We start from the raw sequence: 22,156 nt of genomic DNA, 5'->3' as shown, positions 1-22,156 counted from the left end.
CCCACACAACCCTCCGCACTTCAACCCTCCGCACTTCCCACACAACCCTCCACACTTCATATAATACCCTCCGCACTTCCCACACAACCCTCCGCACTTCCCACACAACCCTCCACACTTCCCACACAACCCTCCACACTTCATATAATACCCTCCGCACTTCCCACACAACCCTCCGCACTTCCCACACAACCCTCCACACTTCATATAATACCCTCCGCACTTCCCACACAACCCTCCACACTTCATATAATACCCTCCGCACTTCCCACACAACCCTCCGCACTTCCCACACAACCCTCCGCACTTCCCACACAACCCTCCGCACTCCCTACACAACCCTCCGCACTTCCCACACAACCCTCCGCACTTCCCACACAAAGCTCCGAACTTCCTACACAACCCTCCGCACTTCAACCCTCCGCACTTCCCACACAACCCTCCACACTTCATATAATACCCTCCGCACTTCCCACACAAACCTCCGCACTTCCCACACAACCCTCCACACTTCCCACACAACCCTCCACACTTCATATAATACCCTCCGCACTTCCCACACAACCCTCCGCACTTCCCACACAACCCTCCACACTTCATATAATACCCTCCGCACTTCCCACACAACCCTCCGCACTTCCCACACAACCCTCCGCACTCCCTACACAACCCTCCGCACTTCCCACACAACCCTCCGCACTCCCTACACAACCCTCCGCACTTCCCACACAACCCTCCGCACTTCCCACACAACCCTCCGCACTTCCCACACAACCCTCCGCACTTCCCACACAAAGCTCCGAACTTCCTACACAACCCTCCGCACTTCAACCCTCCGCACTCCCCACACAACCTCCGCACTTCCCACACAACCCTCCGTACTTCTTACACAACCCTCCGCACTCCCTACACAATCCAATCCTCCGCACTTCCTACACAACACGTACTTCCTACACAACCCTCCGCACTTCCTATACAACCCTCTGTACCTACTACACAACCCTCCGTACTCCCTACACAACCCTCCGCACTCCCTACACAACCCTCCGCACTCCCTACACAACCCTCCGCACTTCCTACACAACCCTCCGCACTCCCTACACAACCCTCCGCACTCCCTACACAACCCTCCGCACTCCCCACACAACCCTCCGTACTTCCCACACAACCCTCCGCACTCCCTACACAGCCCTCCGTACTTCCTACACAGCCCTCCGTACTTCCTACACAGCCCTCCGTACTTCCTACACAACCCTCCGTACTTCCTACACAACCCTCCGCACTTCCTACACAACCCTCCGCACTTCCCACACAACCCTCCGCACTTCCCACACAAAGCTCCGAACTTCCTACACAACCCTCCGCACTTCAACCCTCCGCACTTCCCACACAACCCCCGCACTTCCCACACAACCCTCCGCACTTCCTACACAACCCTCCATACTTTCTACACAACCCTCCGCACTCCCTACACAACCCTCCGTACTTCCTACACAACCCTCCGCACTTCCTACACAACCCTCCGTACTCCCCACACAACCCTCCGTACTTCCTACACAAACCTCCGCACTTCCTACACAACCCTCCATACTTCCTACACAACCCTCCGTACTTCCTACAAAACTTCTGCACTTCCTACACAACCTCCGCACTTCCTACAAAACCCTCCGCACTTCCTACACAACCCTCCGCACTCCCTACACAACCCTCCGCACTCCCTACACAACCCTTCGCACTCCCTACACAACCCTCCGCACTCCCTACACAACCCTCCGCACTCCCTACACAAAGCTCCGCACTTCCTACACAACCCTCCGCACTCCCCACACAACCCTCCGCACTCCCTACACAACCCTCCGCACTCCCTACACAACCCTCCGCACTTCCTACACAACCCTCCGCACTTCCTACACAACCCTCCGCACTTCCTACACAACCCTCCATACTTTCTACACAACCCTCCGCACTCCCTACACAACCCTCCGTACTCCCTACACAACCCTCCGTACTTCCTACAAAACTTCTGCGCTTCCTACACATTCCTCCGTACTTCCTACAAAACTTCTGCACTTCCTACACAACCTCCGCACTTCCTACAAAACCCTCCGCACTTCCTACACAACCCTCCGCACTCCCTACACAACCCTCCGCACTCCCTACACAACCCTCCGCACTCCCTACACAACCCTCCGCACTCCCTACACAAAGCTCCGCACTTCCTACACAACCCTCCGCACTCCCCACACAACCCTCCGCACTCCCCACACAACCCTCCGCACTCCCCACACAACCCTCCGCACTCCCTACACAACCCTCCGCACTTCCTACACAACCCTCCGCACTCCCTACACAACCCTCCGCACTCCCTACACAACCCTCCCCACTTCCCACACAACCCTCCCCACTTCCCTACACAACCCTCCGCACTCCCTACACAACCCTCCGCACTCCCTACACAACCCTCCGCACTCCCTACACAACCCTCCGCACTCCCTACACAACCCTCCGCACTCCCTACACAACCCTCCGCACTCCCCATACAACCCTCCGCACTTCCCACACAACCCTCCGCACTCCCTACACAACCCTCCGTACTCCCTACACAACCCTCCGCACTCCCTACACAACCCTCCGCACTCCCTACACAACCCTCCGCACTTCCTACACAACCCTCCGTACTTCCCACACAACCCTCCGCACTTTCTATACAACCCTCCGCACTCCCTACACAACCCTCCGTACTTCCTACACAACCCTCCGCACTTCCCACACAACACTCCGCACTTCCCACACAACCCTCCGCACTTTCTATACAACCCTCCGTACTCCCTACACAACCCTCCGTACTTCCTACACAACCCTCCGCACTTCCTACACAACCCTCCGTACTTCCCACACAACCCTCCGCACTTCCCACACAATCCTCCGTACTCCCTACACAACCCTCCGCACTTCCTACACAACCCTCCGTACTCCCCACACAACCCTCCGTACTTCCTACACAACCCTCCGCACTCCCCACACAACCCTCCGTACTTCCTACACAACCCTCCGCACTTCCCACACAACCCTCCGCACTCCCTACACAACCCTCCGCACTTCCCACACAACCCTCCGCACTTCCTACCACAACCCTCCGCACTTCCTACCACAACCCTCCGCACTCCCTACACAACCCTCCGCACTTCCCACACAACCCTCCGCACTTCAACCCTCCGCACTTCCCACACAACCCTCCGTACTCCCTACACAACCCTCCGCACTTCCTACACAACCCTCCGTACTCCCCACACAACCCTCCGTACTTCCTACACAACCCTCCGCACTCCCTACACAACCCTCCGCACTTCCCACACAACCCTCCGCACTTCCTACCACAACCCTCCGCACTTCCCACACAAAGCTCCGAACTTCCTACACAACCCTCCGCACTTCCTACACAACCCTCCGCACTTCCTACACAACCCTCCGCACTTCCTACACAATCCTCCGCACTTCAACCCTCCGCACTTCCCACACAACCCTCCGTACTCCCTACACAACCCTCCGCACTTCCTACACAACCCTCCGTACTCCCCACACAACCCTCCGTACTTCCTACACAATCCGCCGCACTTCCTACACAACCCTCCGCACTTCATATAATACCCTCCGCACTTCCCACACAACCCTCCGCACTTCCCACACAACCCTCCGCACTTCCCACACAACCCTCCACACTTCATATAATACCCTCCGCACTTCCCACACAACCCTCCGCACTTCCCACACAACCCTCCGCACTTCCCACACAACCCTCCGCACTCCCTACACAACCCTCCGCACTTCCCACACAACCCTCCGCACTCCCTACACAACCCTCCGCACTTCCTACACAACCCTCCGTACTCCCCACACAACCCTCCGTACTTCCTACACAATCCGCCGCACTTCCTACACAACCCTCCGCACTTCATATAATACCCTCCGCACTTCCCACACAACCCTCCGCACTTCCCACACAACCCTCCACACTTCCCACACAACCCTCCACACTTCATATAATACCCTCCGCACTTCCCACACAACCCTCCGCACTTCCCACACAACCCTCCGCACTTCCCACACAACCCTCCGCACTCCCTACACAACCCTCCGCACTTCCCACACAACCCTCCGCACTTCCCACACAAAGCTCCGAACTTCCTACACAACCCTCCGCACTTCAACCCTCCGCACTTCCCACACAACCCTCCACACTTCATATAATACCCTCCGCACTTCCCACACAACCCTCCGCACTTCCCACACAACCCTCCACACTTCCCACACAACCCTCCACACTTCATATAATACCCTCCGCACTTCCCACACAACCCTCCGCACTTCCCACACAACCCTCCACACTTCATATAATACCCTCCGCACTTCCCACACAACCCTCCGCACTTCCCACACAACCCTCCGCACTCCCTACACAACCCTCCGCACTTCCCACACAACCCTCCGCACTCCCTACACAACCCTCCGCACTCCCTACACAACCCTCCGCACTTCCCACACAACCCTCCGCACTTCCCACACAACCCTCCGCACTTCCCACACAAAGCTCCGAACTTCCTACACAACCCTCCGCACTTCAACCCTCCGCACTCCCCACACAACCTCCGCACTTCCCACACAACCCTCCGTACTTCTTACACAACCCTCCGCACTCCCTACACAATCCAATCCTCCGCACTTCCTACACAACACGTACTTCCTACACAACCCTCCGCACTTCCTATACAACCCTCTGTACCTACTACACAACCCTCCGTACTCCCTACACAACCCTCCGCACTCCCTACACAACCCTCCGCACTCCCTACACAACCCTCCGCACTCCCTACAAAACCCTCCGCACTCCCTACAAAACCCTCCGCACTTCCTACACAACCCTCCGCACTCCCTACACAACCCTCCGCACTCCCTACACAACCCTCCGCACTCCCCACACAACCCTCCGTACTTCCCACACAACCCTCCGCACTCCCTACACAGCCCTCCGTACTTCCTACACAGCCCTCCGTACTTCCTACACAGCCCTCCGTACTTCCTACACAACCCTCCGTACTTCCTACACAACCCTCCGCACTTCCTACACAACCCTCCGCACTTCCCACACAACCCTCCGCACTTCCCACACAAAGCTCCGAACTTCCTACACAACCCTCCGCACTTCAACCCTCCGCACTTCCCACACAACCCCCGCACTTCCCACACAACCCTCCGCACTTCCTACACAACCCTCCATACTTTCTACACAACCCTCCGCACTCCCTACACAACCCTCCGCACTTCCTACACAACCCTCCGTACTTCCTACACAACCCTCCGCACTTCCTACACAACCCTCCGTACTTCCTACACAAACCTCCGCACTTCCTACACAACCCTCCATACTTCCTACACAACCCTCCGTACTTCCTACAAAACTTCTGCACTTCCTACACAACCTCCGCACTTCCTACAAAACCCTCCGCACTTCCTACACAACCCTCCGCACTCCCTACACAACGCTCCGCACTCCCTACACAACCCTCCGCACTCCCTACACAACCCTCCGCACTCCCTACACAACCCTCCGCACTCCCTACACAAAGCTCCGCACTTCCTACACAACCCTCCGCACTCCCCACACAACCCTCCGCACTCCCTACACAACCCTCCGCACTCCCTACACAACCCTCCGCACTTCCTACACAACCCTCCGCACTTCCTACACAACCCTCCGCACTTCCTACACAACCCTCCATACTTTCTACACAACCCTCCGCACTCCCTACACAACCCTCCGTACTCCCTACACAACCCTCCGTACTTCCTACAAAACTTCTGCGCTTCCTACACATTCCTCCGTACTTCCTACAAAACTTCTGCACTTCCTACACAACCTCCGCACTTCCTACAAAACCCTCCGCACTTCCTACACAACCCTCCGCACTCCCTACACAACCCTCCGCACTCCCTACACAACCCTCCGCACTCCCTACACAACCCTCCGCACTCCCTACACAACCCTCCGCACTCCCTACACAACCCTCCGCACTCCCTACACAAAGCTCCGCACTTCCTACACAACCCTCCGCACTCCCCACACAACCCTCCGCACTCCCCACACAACCCTCCGCACTCCCTACACAACCCTCCGCACTCCCTACACAACCCTCCGCACTTCCTACACAACCCTCCGCACTCCCTACACAACCCTCCGCACTCCCTACACAACCCTCCCCACTTCCCACACAACCCTCCCCACTTCCCACACAACCCTCCGCACTCCCTACACAACCCTCCGCACTCCCTACACAACCCTCCGCACTCCCTACACAACCCTCCGCACTTCCTACACAACCCTCCGCACTTCCTACACAACCCTCCGCACTCCCCATACAACCCTCCGCACTTCCCACACAACCCTCCGCACTCCCTACACAACCCTCCGTACTCCCTACACAACCCTCCGCACTCCCTACACAACCCTCCGCACTCCCTACACAACCCTCCGCACTTCCTACACAACCCTCCGTACTTCCCACACAACCCTCCGCACTTTCTATACAACCCTCCGCACTCCCTACACAACCCTCCGTACTTCCTACACAACCCTCCGCACTTCCCACACAACACTCCGCACTTCCCACACAACCCTCCGTACTTCCCACACAACCCTCCGCACTTTCTATACAACCCTCCGTACTCCCTACACAACCCTCCGTACTTCCTACACAACCCTCCGCACTTCCTACACAACCCTCCGTACTTCCCACACAACCCTCCGCACTTCCCACACAATCCTCCGTACTCCCTACACAACCCTCCGTACTTCCTACACAACCCTCCGTACTTCCTACACAACCCTCCGTACTCCCCACACAACCCTCCGTACTTCCTACACAACCCTCCGCACTTCCCACACAACCCTCCGCACTCCCTACACAACCCTCCGCACTTCCCACACAACCCTCCGCACTTCCTACCACAACCCTCCGCACTTCCTACCACAACCCTCCGCACTTCCTACCACAACCCTCCGCACTCCCTACACAACCCTCCGCACTTCCCACACAACCCTCCGCACTTCAACCCTCCGCACTTCCCACACAACCCTCCGTACTCCCTACACAACCCTCCGCACTTCCTACACAACCCTCCGTACTCCCCACACAACCCTCCGTACTTCCTACACAACCCTCCGCACTCCCTACACAACCCTCCGCACTTCCCACACAACCCTCCGCACTTCCTACCACAACCCTCCGCACTTCCCACACAAAGCTCCGAACTTCCTACACAACCCTCCGCACTTCCTACACAACCCTCCGCACTTCCTACACAACCCTCCGCACTTCCTACACAATCCTCCGCACTTCAACCCTCCGCACTTCCCACACAACCCTCCGTACTCCCTACACAACCCTCCGCACTTCCTACACAACCCTCCGTACTCCCCACACAACCCTCCGTACTTCCTACACAATCCGCCGCACTTCCTACACAACCCTCCGCACTTCATATAATACCGTCCGCACTTCCCACACAACCCTCCGCACTTCCCACACAACCCTCCACACTTCCCACACAACCCTCCACACTTCATATAATACCCTCCGCACTTCCCACACAACCCTCCGCACTCCCTACACAACCCTCCGCACTTCCCACACAACCCTCCGCACTTCCCACACAAAGCTCCGAACTTCCTACACAACCCTCCGCACTTCAACCCTCCGCACTTCCCACACAACCCTCCACACTTCATATAATACCCTCCGCACTTCCCACACAACCCTCCGCACTTCCCACACAACCCTCCACACTTCCCACACAACCCTCCACACTTCATATAATACCCTCCGCACTTCCCACACAACCCTCCGCACTTCCCACACAACCCTCCGCACTCCCTACACAACCCTCCGCACTTCCCACACAACCCTCCGCACTCCCTACACAACCCTCCGCACTCCCTACACAACCCTCCGCACTTCCCACACAACCCTCCGCACTTCCCACACAACCCTCCGCACTTCCCACACAACCCTCCGCACTTCCCACACAAAGCTCCGAACTTCCTACACAACCCTCCGCACTTCAACCCTCCGCACTCCCCACACAACCTCCGCACTTCCCACACAACCCTCCGTACTTCTTACACAACCCTCCGCACTCCCTACACAATCCAATCCTCCGCACTTCCTACACAACACGTACTTCCTACACAACCCTCCGCACTTCCTATACAACCCTCTGTACCTACTACACAACCCTCCGTACTCCCTACACAACCCTCCGCACTCCCTACACAACCCTCCGCACTCCCTACAAAACCCTCCGCACTCCCTACACAACCCTCCGCACTCCCTACACAACCCTCCGCACTCCCTACACAACCCTCCGCACTCCCCACACAACCCTCCGTACTTCCCACACAACCCTCCGCACTCCCTACACAGCCCTCCGTACTTCCTACACAGCCCTCCGTACTTCCTACACAGCCCTCCGTACTTCCTACACAGCCCTCCGTACTTCCTACACAACCCTCCGTACTTCCTACACAACCCTCCGCACTTCCTACACAACCCTCCGCACTTCCCACACAACCCTCCGCACTTCCCACACAAAGCTCCGAACTTCCTACACAACCCTCCGCACTTCAACCCTCCGCACTTCCCACACAACCCCCGCACTTCCCACACAACCCTCCGCACTTCCTACACAACCCTCCATACTTTCTACACAACCCTCCGCACTCCCTACACAACCCTCCGCACTTCCTACACAACCCTCCGTACTTCCTACACAACCCTCCGCACTTCCTACACAACCCTCCGTACTCCCCACACAACCCTCCGTACTTCCTACACAAACCTCCGCACTTCCTACACAACCCTCCATACTTCCTACACAACCCTCCGTACTTCCTACAAAACTTCTGCACTTCCTACACAACCTCCGCACTTCCTACAAAACCCTCCGCACTTCCTACACAACCCTCCGCACTCCCTACACAACGCTCCGCACTCCCTACACAACCCTCCGCACTCCCTACACAACCCTCCGCACTCCCTACACAACCCTCCGCACTCCCTACACAAAGCTCCGCACTTCCTACACAACCCTCCGCACTCCCCACACAACCCTCCGCACTCCCTACACAACCCTCCGCACTCCCTACACAACCCTCCGCACTTCCTACACAACCCTCCGCACTTCCTACACAACCCTCCATACTTTCTACACAACCCTCCGCACTCCCTACACAACCCTCCGTACTCCCTACACAACCCTCCGTACTTCCTACAAAACTTCTGCGCTTCCTACACATTCCTCCGTACTTCCTACAAAACTTCTGCACTTCCTACACAACCTCCGCACTTCCTACAAAACCCTCCGCACTTCCTACACAACCCTCCGCACTCCCTACACAACGCTCCGCACTCCCTACACAACCCTCCGCACTCCCTACACAACCCTCCGCACTCCCTACACAACCCTCCGCACTCCCTACACAAAGCTCCGCACTTCCTACACAACCCTCCGCACTCCCCACACAACCCTCCGCACTCCCCACACAACCCTCCGCACTCCCTACACAACCCTCCGCACTCCCTACACAACCCTCCGCACTTCCTACACAACCCTCCGCACTCCCTACACAACCCTCCGCACTCCCTACACAACCCTCCCCACTTCCCACACAACCCTCCCCACTTCCCACACAACCCTCCGCACTCCCTACACAACCCTCCGCACTCCCTACACAACCCTCCGCACTCCCTACACAACCCTCCGCACTTCCTACACAACCCTCCGCACTTCCTACACAACCCTCCGCACTCCCCATACAACCCTCCGCACTTCCCACACAACCCTCCGCACTCCCTACACAACCCTCCGTACTCCCTACACAACCCTCCGCACTCCCTACACAACCCTCCGCACTCCCTACACAACCCTCCGCACTTCCTACACAACCCTCCGTACTTCCCACACAACCCTCCGCACTTTCTATACAACCCTCCGCACTCCCTACACAACCCTCCGTACTTCCTACACAACCCTCCGCACTTCCCACACAACACTCCGCACTTCCCACACAACCCTCCGTACTTCCCACACAACCCTCCGCACTTTCTATACAACCCTCCGTACTCCCTACACAACCCTCCGTACTTCCTACACAACCCTCCGCACTTCCTACACAACCCTCCGTACTTCCCACACAACCCTCCGTACTTCCCACACAACCCTCCGTACTCCCTACACAACCCTCCGTACTTCCTACACAACCCTCCGTACTTCCTACACAACCCTCCGTACTTCCTACACAACCCTCCGTATTTCCCACACAACCCTCCGCACTTCCTACAAAACCCTCCGCACTTCCTACACAGCCCTCCGTACTCCCTACACAACCCTCCGTACTTCCCACACAACCCTCCGCACTTCCTACACAACCCTCCGCACTTCCCACACAACCCTCCGCACTTCCCACACAACCCTCCGCACTTCCCACACAACCCTCCGCACTTCCCACACAACCCTCCGCACTTCCCACACAACCCTCCGCACTTCCCACACAACCCTCCGTACTTCCCACACAACCCTCCGCACTTCCCACACAACCCTCCGCACTTTCTATACAACCCTCCGTACTCCCTACACAACCCTCCGTACTTCCTACACAACCCTCCGCACTTCCTACACAACCCTCCGTACTTCCCACACAACCCTCCGCACTTTCTATACAACCCTCCGTACTTCCTACACAACCCTCCCTACTTCCTACACAACCCTCCGTACTTCCTACACAACCCTCCGTACTTCCTACACAACCCTCCGTACTTCCTACACAACCCTCCGTACTTCCTACACAACCCTCCGTATTTCCCACACAACCCTCCGCACTTCCTACACAACCCTCCGCACTTCCCACACAACCCTCCGCACTTCCTACACAACCCTCCGCACTTCCCACACAACCCTCCGCACTTCCTACACAACCCTCCGTACTTCCTACACAACCCTCCGTACTTCCCACACAACCCTCCGCACTTCCTACAAAAACCTCCGCACTCCCCACACAACCCTCCGCACTCCCCACACAACCCTCCGCACTCCCCACACAACCCTCCGCACTTCATACACAACCCTCCGCACTTCCCACACAACCCTCCGCACTTCCCACACAACCCTCCGCACTTCCTATACAACCCTCCGCACTTCCTACACAACCCTCCGCACTTCCCACACAACCCTCCGCACTTCCTACACAACCCTCCGCACTTCCCACACAACCCTCCGCACTTCCTACACAACCCTCCGTACTTCCTACACAACCCTCCGTACTTCCCACACAACCCTCCGTACTCCCTACACAACCCTCCGCACTTCCCACACAACCCTCCGCACTCCCTACACAGCCCTCCGCACTCCCTACACAACAGCAGCGATCGTATTTGTACTCCATCTGTAGTGAGGACTGATAGACGACTCACCTGGACAACCAATCCGGATAAACTGCAGCTAAGCTTTCCATCCCGGAAGCACCAGGTCTGGGTGGTGCTCCGCCTCCGGTCCGGTCTCCTCAACATCAGCGGCTCATATCTACAATAAGAAGAACATTCGTGTGAAGGATGATCGTTTTCTTTGTATTTTCTGCATTAAGGTAAAAAACCTTCTATTGTCAGCTTCCCCTTCAGCCCGCCCCCTCCCCCCACTTATACTTACCTGAGCCCCATCTCCATCCAGCAATGAGCCCATCTGCATCTCTCTCTCTCCCTCCTCACTGGACTCAGCCATTGGCTCCTGCTGTTGTCAATCAAATCCAGTGAGGAAGTGGGGGGGCGGGACCGAGGCGCACTGTGTGTGTCTATAGACTCAGAATTGAAGCTGCACATGTACCAACATGGGAAGCGTGGTCCTATGAAGGCACACGGAGAGAAGGAGGAGCCAGGAGTGCCGGTAGGAGGACCTGAGAAGAGGAGGGGCCAGGAGTGCCGGTGAGGGACCCCAGAAGAGGAGGGGCCAGGAGTGCTGGTGGGAGGACCTGAGAAGAGGAGGGGCTAGGAGTGCTGGTGGGAGGACCTGAAAAGAGGAGGGGCCAGGAGTGCCGGTGGGAGGACCTGAAAAGAGGAGGGGCCAGGAGTGCAGGTGGGAGGACCTGAGAAGAGGAGGGGCCAGGAGTGCTGGTGAGGGACCCCAGAAGAGGAGGAGCCAGGAGTGCTGGTGGGGGACCCCAGAAGAGGAGGAGCCAGGAGTGCTGGTGAGGGACCCCAGAAGAGGAGGAGCCAGGAGTGCTGGTGAGGGACCCCAGAAGAGGAGGAGCCAGGAGTGCTGGTGAGGGACCCCAGAAGAGGAGGAGCCAGGAGTGCTGGTGGGGGACCCCAGAAGAGGAGGAGCCAGGAGTGCTGGTGGGGGACCCCAGAAGAGGAGGAGCCAGGAGTGCTGGTGGGAGGACCCGAGAAGAGGAGGAGCCAGGAGTGCTGGTGAGGGACCCCAGAAGAGGAGGAGCCAGGAGTGCTGGTGAGGGACCCCAGAAGAGGAGGAGCCAGGAGTGCTGGTGAGGGACCCCAGAAGAGGAGGAGCCAGGAGTGCTGGTGGGGGACCCCAGAAGAGGAGGAGCCAGGAGTGCTGGTGGGGGACCCCAGAAGAGGAGGAGCCAGGAGTGCTGGTGGGGGACCCCAGAAGAGGAGGAGCCAGGAGTGCTGGTGGGGGACCCCAGAAGAGGAGGAGCCAGGAGTGCTGGTGAGGGACCCCAGAAGAGGAGGAGCCAGGAGTGCTGGTGAGGGACCCCAGAAGAGGAGGAGCCAGGAGTGCTGGTGAGGGACCCCAGAAGAGGAGGAGCCAGGAGTGCTGGTGGGGGACCCCAGAAGAGGAGGAGCCAGGAGTGCTGGTGAGGGACCCCAGAAGAGGAGGAGCCAGGAGTGCTGGTGAGGGACCCCAGAAGAGGAGGAGCCAGGAGTGCTGGTGGGGGACCCCAGAAGAGGAGGAGCCAGGAGTGCTGGTGGGGGACCCCAGAAGAGGAGGAGCCAGGAGTGCTGGTGAGGGACCCCAGAAGAGGAGGAGCCAGGAGTGCTGGTGGGGGACCCCAGAAGAGGAGGAGCCAGGAGTGCTGGTGAGGGACCCCAGAAGAGGAGGAGCCAGGAGTGCTGGTGGGGGACCCCAGAAGAGGAGGATCGGGGGTGCTCTGTGCAAAACCATTACAGAGCTGGGAAGTATAACATGTTTGCTATTTAATTAAAAAAAAAAAAAAAAAAAAGTTATCAATGGAAAACAAAATAAAACTCTGACGCTTTTCTGTGTAGAAGAAACAATGAGGACCGACTCATCAATTCATTGATCTTCCCTCGCAGCTTCACTTCACATCGGCCTCAGCAAGACACACCCAGAGGAACTTCCTAATCTGCAAAACCATTTGTAGTTCTGTCCTTCCAGTACTGAGATTTACACAGCTCTGCCATGCAGCATAGCTAGGTTGGCACCTGATTTTATTTTTATTTTACTGCATTTAAAGTGATTGTAAAGACAGAAGGTGAATTCTATGCATTAAGATAAAAATACCTTCTGTGTGCCCCTCCCCCCTCCCCTCAATACTTACCTGAGCCCCATCTCCATCCAGTGATTTGCACGAGTGGCTCGGCCATCCGGGACTCTCCCTCCTGATTGGCTGAGACACAGCATGGTGCCACTGCCTGCCGCCGCTGTCAAAGTCAGCCAATGAGGAGAGAGAGAAGAGAGAGGGGGCGGGGCCGAATTGCGGCTCAGTGTCTGAATGGATACACAGAGCAGAGTCTCCGGTGTCCCCATAGTAAGCAGCTTGCTCTGGGGGCAGGAGGGAGGGGCCAGGAGCTCCGGGGTGGGGCCCGAGAAGAGGAGGAGCCGGGCTGCTCTGTGCAAATCAGAGGAGGAAGGAACAATAAACATACCGATTATCTGTCCCCGCCCCCAGGCTGTGATTGGATAATGTACATACCGATTATCTGTCCCCGCCCCCAGGCTGTGATTGGATATTGTACATGCCGATGATCTGTCCCTGCCCCCAGGCTGTGATTGGATAATGTACATACCGATTATCTGTCCCCGCCCCCAGGCTGTGATTGGATAATGTACATACCGATTATCTGTCCCCGCCCCCAGGCTGTGATTGGATAATGTACATACCGATTATCTGTCCCCGCCCCCAGGCTGTGATTGGATAATGTACATACCGATTATCGGTCACCGCAGCCAGGCCGGCGATGTCGAGCACCAGGGAGGAGTCCTGGGAACGTCCGCTGGACGGCTTGTTAGGGTTGTGAGGAGGAGAAGATCCCTCATGGCAGAGCATCCCCACCCCCGTCATCCTCCACAGCTGAGATCTCTTCCCCGGCTCCTGTCATTTATAGAAATCATTGGTGTGATCACATGATATCCATCCTCAAATATCCCCTCCCCCCACCTGGAAACATTCTGACCAATCACAGGGACTGAGATCTGTACAGGTGACAACCGCCCCCCTCCAATCACAGGGCAGAGAGAGAGCGGTGTACACCTACCTGATCCCCTCCCCCATCCCAGACATGATATATCCTACACTCTGTACAACCATCGATCCTCCCAACATGAATCCCCCCCATCCCCCAAACACAGGACAGAGACACAGGATCTGACAAAAGTAAGTACACCCCTCAGTGACATTTGTGTAAATCTTTTCTTCTATCTTTTCATGTGACAACACTGAAGAAATGACACTTGTCTACAATGTAAAGTAGTGAGTGTACAGCTTGTATAACAGTGTAAATTTGTGTCCCCTCAAAATAACTCAACACACAGCCATTAATGTCTAAACCGCTGCCAACAAAAGTCAGTACACCCCTAAGTGAAAATCTCCAAATTGGGGCCCAAAGTGTCAATATTTTGTGTGGCCACCATTATTTTCCAGCACTGCCTTAACCCTCTTGGGCATGGAGGTCACCAGAGCTTCACAGGTTAACACTGGAGTCCTCTTCCACTCCTCCATGACGACATCACGGAGCTGGTGGATGTTAGAGACCTTGTGCTCCTCCACCTTCCGTTTGAGGATGTCCCACAGATGATCAATAGGGTTTAGGTCTGGAGACATGCTTGGCCAGTCCATCACCTTTACCCTCAGCTTCTTTAGCAAGGCAGTGGTGGTCTTGGAGGTGTGTTTGGGGTGGTTATCATATTGGAATACTGCCCTGCGGCCCAGTCTCTGAAGGGAGGGGATCATGTTCTGCTTCAGTATGTCACAGTACATGTTGGCATGCCCTGACGTCATCCCCTGATGAAGTCACGTGACCGTGACGTCACACGTAGGGACGGGATAGACATCCAAGACTATTTAAACTAGCTCGCTGCTCGTAGGAGATAAGTTTTCTGTGTGTTTTTTTCTTGTAAGTGAAGTGAGTACCCTCACCATTGTTTTAATAAAAAACAACCTCTGAAATACTACACTATCTGGCCCCTTCCTTCCTTTAATCCCCCTCCTGCTCCACCGAGAGACAAAGACCCCACTAACAGCTCCATCCAGCCCAGGAATCCAAGTGAGAGGCAGTTAGGAGTACAAGGGAGAAGCAGCCATTACCAGCGACTAAATGCGGTTATCTCTTTACCACAAGGTAAGAGGCCACTTCCCACCACTGTGTGTCCTGTGCACGAGGAGGAGATCACCCCCCATGGATATCAGCACCTTACTGCACATTTTCTGATTAGCCACAAAAAGAGGATTTAATCGCATTGGACTACATTCCCAGTCCCATCATATAGTTTGCACACGTTTGAATTTCCACAAGTTGTACAGTGGACGTATTTTTGTTATATGTTTATTATACACGGCGTTTGTGATTTTTGCACATATTTATTAATTATTATTAATTTTCCATTATTTATTAATTATTATTAATTTATTAATTGCTTTTTTTTGCCTACTTGCACGATCCATTGAGGTGTTTGGTGATTGTATATTGATTTCAGTGTTAAGATATTGATCACATCTGGCCTTAAGTCTTTATTGAATGATTTTCTTGCACTTTGTTATCACCACCAATTATTGTGGAACATCACACTGCACCTATTGGGTATAGAAGTGCTCTATATTGATTGTACTTATTCTTATATTCTTTCTGGTTTTTTATATGTTTTGTATCATTTTACGTGTTCATTTACCTTTGTACTACTACCTCTAGCAGCATAGGTTTTTTTTTTTCTTTTTTAAGAACAGCGCAGCACCAATTTTTACATACCTTAAATCTGCACCAATAACCCCTCACTCTCTGGAAGGTTTACCCCCCTTCATGACCAGGCCAATTTTAGCTATAAGGCACGGCGTTACTTTAACTGACAATTACGCGGTCGTACGATGCTGTACCCCCCCCCAAAAAAATGACGTCCTTTTTCCCCATAAATAGAACTTTCTTTTTCTGGTATTTGATCACCTTTGTGGTTTATATTTTTTGCGCTATAAACAAAAAAAGTGACAATAAAAAAAAAACAATATGTTTTACTTTCTGCTATAAAATATCCAATAAAAAAATGTAAAAAATCAAATTTCAATTTATCCCAATCTGTATTCTGCTCCATAATCCCAATAAGTGTTTATTGATTGGTCTGCACAGAACTGATCACATCTACAAACTACGGAATATTCTTATGGAATTTTTATGTATTTTTATATACTAGAAATGGCGTCAATCAGCGATTTATGGCAGGACTGCGATATTGCGGCAGACAATCGTACACTAATCTGTATACACACGGGCCGACAAATCGGCATCAAAGGTCCGACGGACTTTCCGATGGACTTTTGAACGAACGGACTTGCCTACACACGATCACACTAAAGTGCGCTGGATTGGTATGTGATGACGTACACCGGACTAGAATAAGGACGTTCATAGCCTGTAGCCAATAGCTGCTCTAGCATCGGTTATTGTCCGTCGGACCGGTATACAGACGAGCGGATTTTTCGATAGGAACCGGGTCCGGCGGAATTCTGGCGGAAAGATTTGAAAACATGTTCCAAATCTAAAGTGATTTCCGACCGCTGCAGGTCCGATGAAGCCCACACACGATGGGATTGTTCGTTCCGTCGGACCAGTCTGGTTGAAAAGTCCGCCCGTGTGTACGCGGAATAAGGCGCCGTTCACGTCTTGGCGTTCCGGATCGTGGGCAGAACTGCCATAAATTCTGCCCTCGATCCCGAATCACAACAAATCGCAGGACGCCCCTGCGATCCCCATCACTTCCAATGGCGCCCCAATTGCGGCATGATTTTACTGCGGTTCGTCGGGCGACAATCACGGCAAAATTGTGCAAATAGAATCGCGGGACACCTGTCGTCCAAAATAATTTTGGCGATTCCACCCGCGATCCGGAATACCAAGATGTGAATGGAGCCTGACTGACACTTTACGGGAACCAGTGACACCAATGCAGTGCTAAAAATATGCACTGTCACTGTACTGAGGACACCGGCTGAGAAGAGGTTAAACATCAGAGGTGATCAAAGGGTTACCTGTGTGCCTAGCCAGTGTTTATGTACTGTGGGGGAGGGGATTTTACTAGTGGAAGTGATAGAGATTATTCCTTGCTTTGCAGAGACACAAAATCCACCCCTCCTCCCATCAGAACAGAGATCTGCATTGTTTACATGGGCCGAGCTTTGTTCTGCCTGACGATCGATGGGTGCCAGCGGACATTCATTGCCCGGCACTGGCAGATCAGCTTCTGCTGTGACCAATCACAGGATAGGGGGCCCGCCGGCACCCCCTAGGGGGAAGTGCAGAATCATATATACAGTATATAGGAGATTCTGCACAGGAGGGTCACTCTGTAGTGGTATATCGATCGGCTATGGGTGATTCCCCTCCCCCCTTCCCAGAGAAGACAATCGATATACAGAGAATATTGAGCTGTGTATGGGGGGGGGAGGGGCAGAAATACTCCACCTTCTTCTTCAGGACGACTCGGTGGGTTTTGGGCTGAACATCCAACACGAGTTCGGAGTAAATAACATTCTTCGACTGATTGACGGGCCGAACGTTTCCCTCCTGACTCCTATAAGGAAGAAGAATAAAGACTTCAATCAGATCGTCTGTCATCTATGGAAAGAAATAATCCCACATTGACAGGAAGACCCCCGATTGTAAATGGAGAAGGTATAGGTGGGTGATATATAGATGATTGTAAATGGAGAAGGTATAGGTGGTGATATATAGATGATTGTACATGGAGAAGGTATAGGTGGGTGATATATAAGGGATTGTACATGGAGAAGGTATAGGTGGGTGATATATAGATGATTGTACATGGAGAAGGTATAGGTGGGTGATATATAGATGATTGTACATGGAGAAGGTATAGGTGGGTGATATATAGATGATTGTACATGGAGAAGGTATAGGTGGGTGATATATAGATGATTGTACATGGAGAAGGTATAGGTGGGTGATATATAGATGATTGTACATGGAGAAGGTATAGGTGGGTGATATATAGATGATTGTACATGGAGAAGGTATAGGTGGTGATATATAGATGATTGTACATGGAGAAGGTATAGGTGGTGATATATAGATGATTGTACATGGAGAAGGTATAGGTGGTGATATATAGATGATTGTACATGGAGAAGGTATAGGTGGGTGATATATAGATGATTGTACATGGAGAAGGTATAGGTGGGTGATATATAGATGATTGTACATGGAGAAGGTATAGGTGGTGATATATAGATGATTGTACATGGAGAAGGTATAGGTGGTGATATATAGATGATTGTACATGGAGAAGGTATAGGTGGTGATATATAGATGATTGTACATGGAGAAGGTATAGGTGGGTGATATATAGATGATTGTATATGGAGAAGGTATAGGTGGTGATATATAGATGATTGTACATGGAGAAGGTATAGGTGGGTGATATATAGATGATTGTACATGGAGAAGGTATAGGTGGTGATATATAGATGATTGTACATGGAGAAGGTATAGGTGGTGATATATAGATGATTGTACATGGAGAAGGTATAGGTGGGTGATATATAAAGGATTGTACATGGAGAAGGTATAGGTGGTGATATATAGATGATTGTACATGGAGAAGGTATAGGTGGGTGATATATAAAGGATTGTACATGGAGAAGGTATAGGTGGGTGATATATAGATGATTGTACATGGAGAAGGTATAGGTGGGTGATATATAGATGATTGTACATGGAGAAGGTATAGGTGGTGATATATAGATGATTGTACATGGAGAAGGTATAGGTGGGTGATATATAGATGATTGTACATGGAGAAGGTATAGGTGGTGATATATAGATGATTGTACATGGAGAAGGTATAGGTGGGTGATATATAGATGATTGTACATGGAGAAGGTATAGGTGGGTGATATATAGATGATTGTACATGGAGAAGGTATAGGTGGTGATATATAGATGATTGTACATGGAGAAGGTATAGGTGGTGATATATAAAGGATTGTACATGGAGAAGGTATAGGTGGTGATATATAGATGATTGTACATGGAGAAGGTATAGGTGGGTGATATATAGATGATTGTACATGGAGAAGGTATAGGTGGGTGATATATAGATGATTGTACATGGAGAAGGTATAGGTGGGTGATATATAGATGATTGTACATGGAGAAGGTATAGGTGGTGATATATAGATGATTGTACATGGAGAAGGTATAGGTGGTGATATATAGATGATTGTACATGGAGAAGGTATAGGTGGTGATATATAGATGATTGTACATGGAGAAGGTATAGGTGGTGATATATAGATGATTGTAAATGGAGAAGGTATAGGTGGTGATATATAGATGATTGTACATGGAGAAGGTATAGGTGGGTGATATATATATGATTGTACATGGAGAAGGTATAGGTGGGTGATATATAGATGATTGTACATGGAGAAGGTATAGGTGGTGATATATAGATGATTGTACATGGAGAAGGTATAGGTGGGTGATATATAGATGATTGTACATGGAGAAGGTATAGGTGGTGATGTATAGATGATTGTACATGGAGAAGGTATAGGTGGGTGATATATAGATGATTGTACATGGAGAAGGTATAGGTGGTGATATATAAGGGATTGTACATGGAGAAGGTATAGGTGGGTGATATATAGATGATTGTACATGGAGAAGGTATAGGTGGGTGATATATAAGGGATTGTACATGGAGAAGGTATAGGTGGGTGATATATAGATGATTGTACATGGAGAAGGTATAGGTGGGTGATATATAGATGATTGTACATGGAGAAGGTATAGGTGGGTGATATATAGATGATTGTACATGGAGAAGGTATAGGTGGTGATATATAGATGATTGTACATGGAGAAGGTATAGGTGGTGATATATAGATGATTGTAAATGGAGAAGGTATAGGTGGTGATATATAGATGATTGTACATGGAGAAGGTATAGGTGGGTGATATATAGATGATTGTACATGGAGAAGGTATAGGTGGGTGATATATAGATGATTGTACATGGAGAAGGTATAGGTGGTGATATATAGATGATTGTACATGGAGAAGGTATAGGTGGGTGATATATAGATGATTGTACATGGAGAAGGTATAGGTGGTGATGTATAGATGATTGTACATGGAGAAGGTATAGGTGGGTGATATATAGATGATTGTACATGGAGAAGGTATAGGTGGTGATATATAAGGGATTGTACATGGAGAAGGTATAGGTGGGTGATATATAGATGATTGTACATGGAGAAGGTATAGGTGGGTGATATATAAGGGATTGTACATGGAGAAGGTATAGGTGGGTGATATATAGATGATTGTACATGGAGAAGGTATAGGTGGGTGATATATAGATGATTGTACATGGAGAAGGTATAGGTGGGTGATATATAGATGATTGTACATGGAGAAGGTATAGGTGGTGATATATAAGGGATTGTACATGGAGAAGGTATAGGTGGGTGATATATAGATGATTGTACATGGAGAAGGTATAGGTGGGTGATATATAGATGATTGTACATGGAGAAGGTATAGGTGGGTGATATATAGATGATTGTACATGGAGAAGGTATAGGTGGTGATATATAGATGATTGTACATGGAGAAGGTATAGGTGGGTGATATATAGATGATTGTACATGGAGAAGGTATAGGTGGGTGATATATAGATGATTGTACATGGAGAAGGTATAGGTGGGTGATATATAGATGATTGTACATGGAGAAGGTATAGGTGGGTGATATATAGATGATTGTACATGGAGAAGGTATAGGTGGTGATATATAGATGATTGTACATGGAGAAGGTATAGGTGGGTGATATATAGATGATTGTACATGGAGAAGGTATAGGTGGTGATATATAGATGATTGTACATGGAGAAGGTATAGGTGGGTGATATATAGATGATTGTACATGGAGAAGGTATAGGTGGGTGATATATAGATGATTGTACATGGAGAAGGTATAGGTGGGTGATATATAGATTGTACATGGAGAAGGTATAGGTGGGTGATATATAAAGGATTGTACATGGAGAAGGTATAGGTGGGTGATATATAGATGATTGTACATGGAGAAGGTATAGGTGGTGATATATAGATGATTGTACATGGAGAAGGTATAGGTGGTGATATATAGATGATTGTACATGGAGAAGGTATAGGTGGGTGATATATAGATGATTGTACATGGAGAAGGTATAGGTGGGTGATATATAGATGATTGTACATGGAGAAGGTATAGGTGGTGATATATAGATGATTGTACATGGAGAAGGTATAGGTGGGTGATATATAGATGATTGTACATGGAGAAGGTATAGGTGGTGATATATAAAGGATTGTACATGGAGAAGGTATAGGTGGTGATATATAGATGATTGTACATGGAGAAGGTATAGGTGGGTGATATATAGATGATTGTACACGGAGAAGGTATAGGTGGTGATATATAAAGGATTGTACATGGAGAAGGTATAGGTGGGTGATATATAGATGATTGTACATGGAGAAGGTATAGGTGGTGATATATAAAGGATTGTACATGGAGAAGGTATAGGTGGTGATATATAGATGATTGTACATGGAGAAGGTATAGGTGGGTGATATAT

The 22,156-nt window shown here is 51.6% G+C and overlaps 1 protein-coding gene across 1 annotated transcript in view; it reads right to left on the bottom strand.

The window, feature by feature from the left end:
• The window catches only part of VPS13D (vacuolar protein sorting 13 homolog D), a gene marked incomplete at its 5' end in the record, with an annotated part of 401,105 nt that overhangs the window by 180,300 nt on the left and 198,649 nt on the right, over window positions 1–22,156 (bottom strand). The window contains 3 exon segments of the mRNA XM_073603729.1: window positions 11,523–11,631; window positions 14,235–14,398; window positions 17,973–18,081. Coding sequence (XP_073459830.1) covers window positions 11,523–11,631; window positions 14,235–14,398; window positions 17,973–18,081 — 382 coding nt within the window.

The sequence above is a fragment of the Aquarana catesbeiana genome, linkage group LG10 (genome assembly GCF_042186555.1).
Source record: "Aquarana catesbeiana isolate 2022-GZ linkage group LG10, ASM4218655v1, whole genome shotgun sequence".
NCBI lineage: Eukaryota > Metazoa > Chordata > Amphibia > Anura > Ranidae > Aquarana > Aquarana catesbeiana.
Note: the sequence above shows the minus strand (reverse complement) of the source record. Positions and strands in the feature narration are given on the sequence as shown.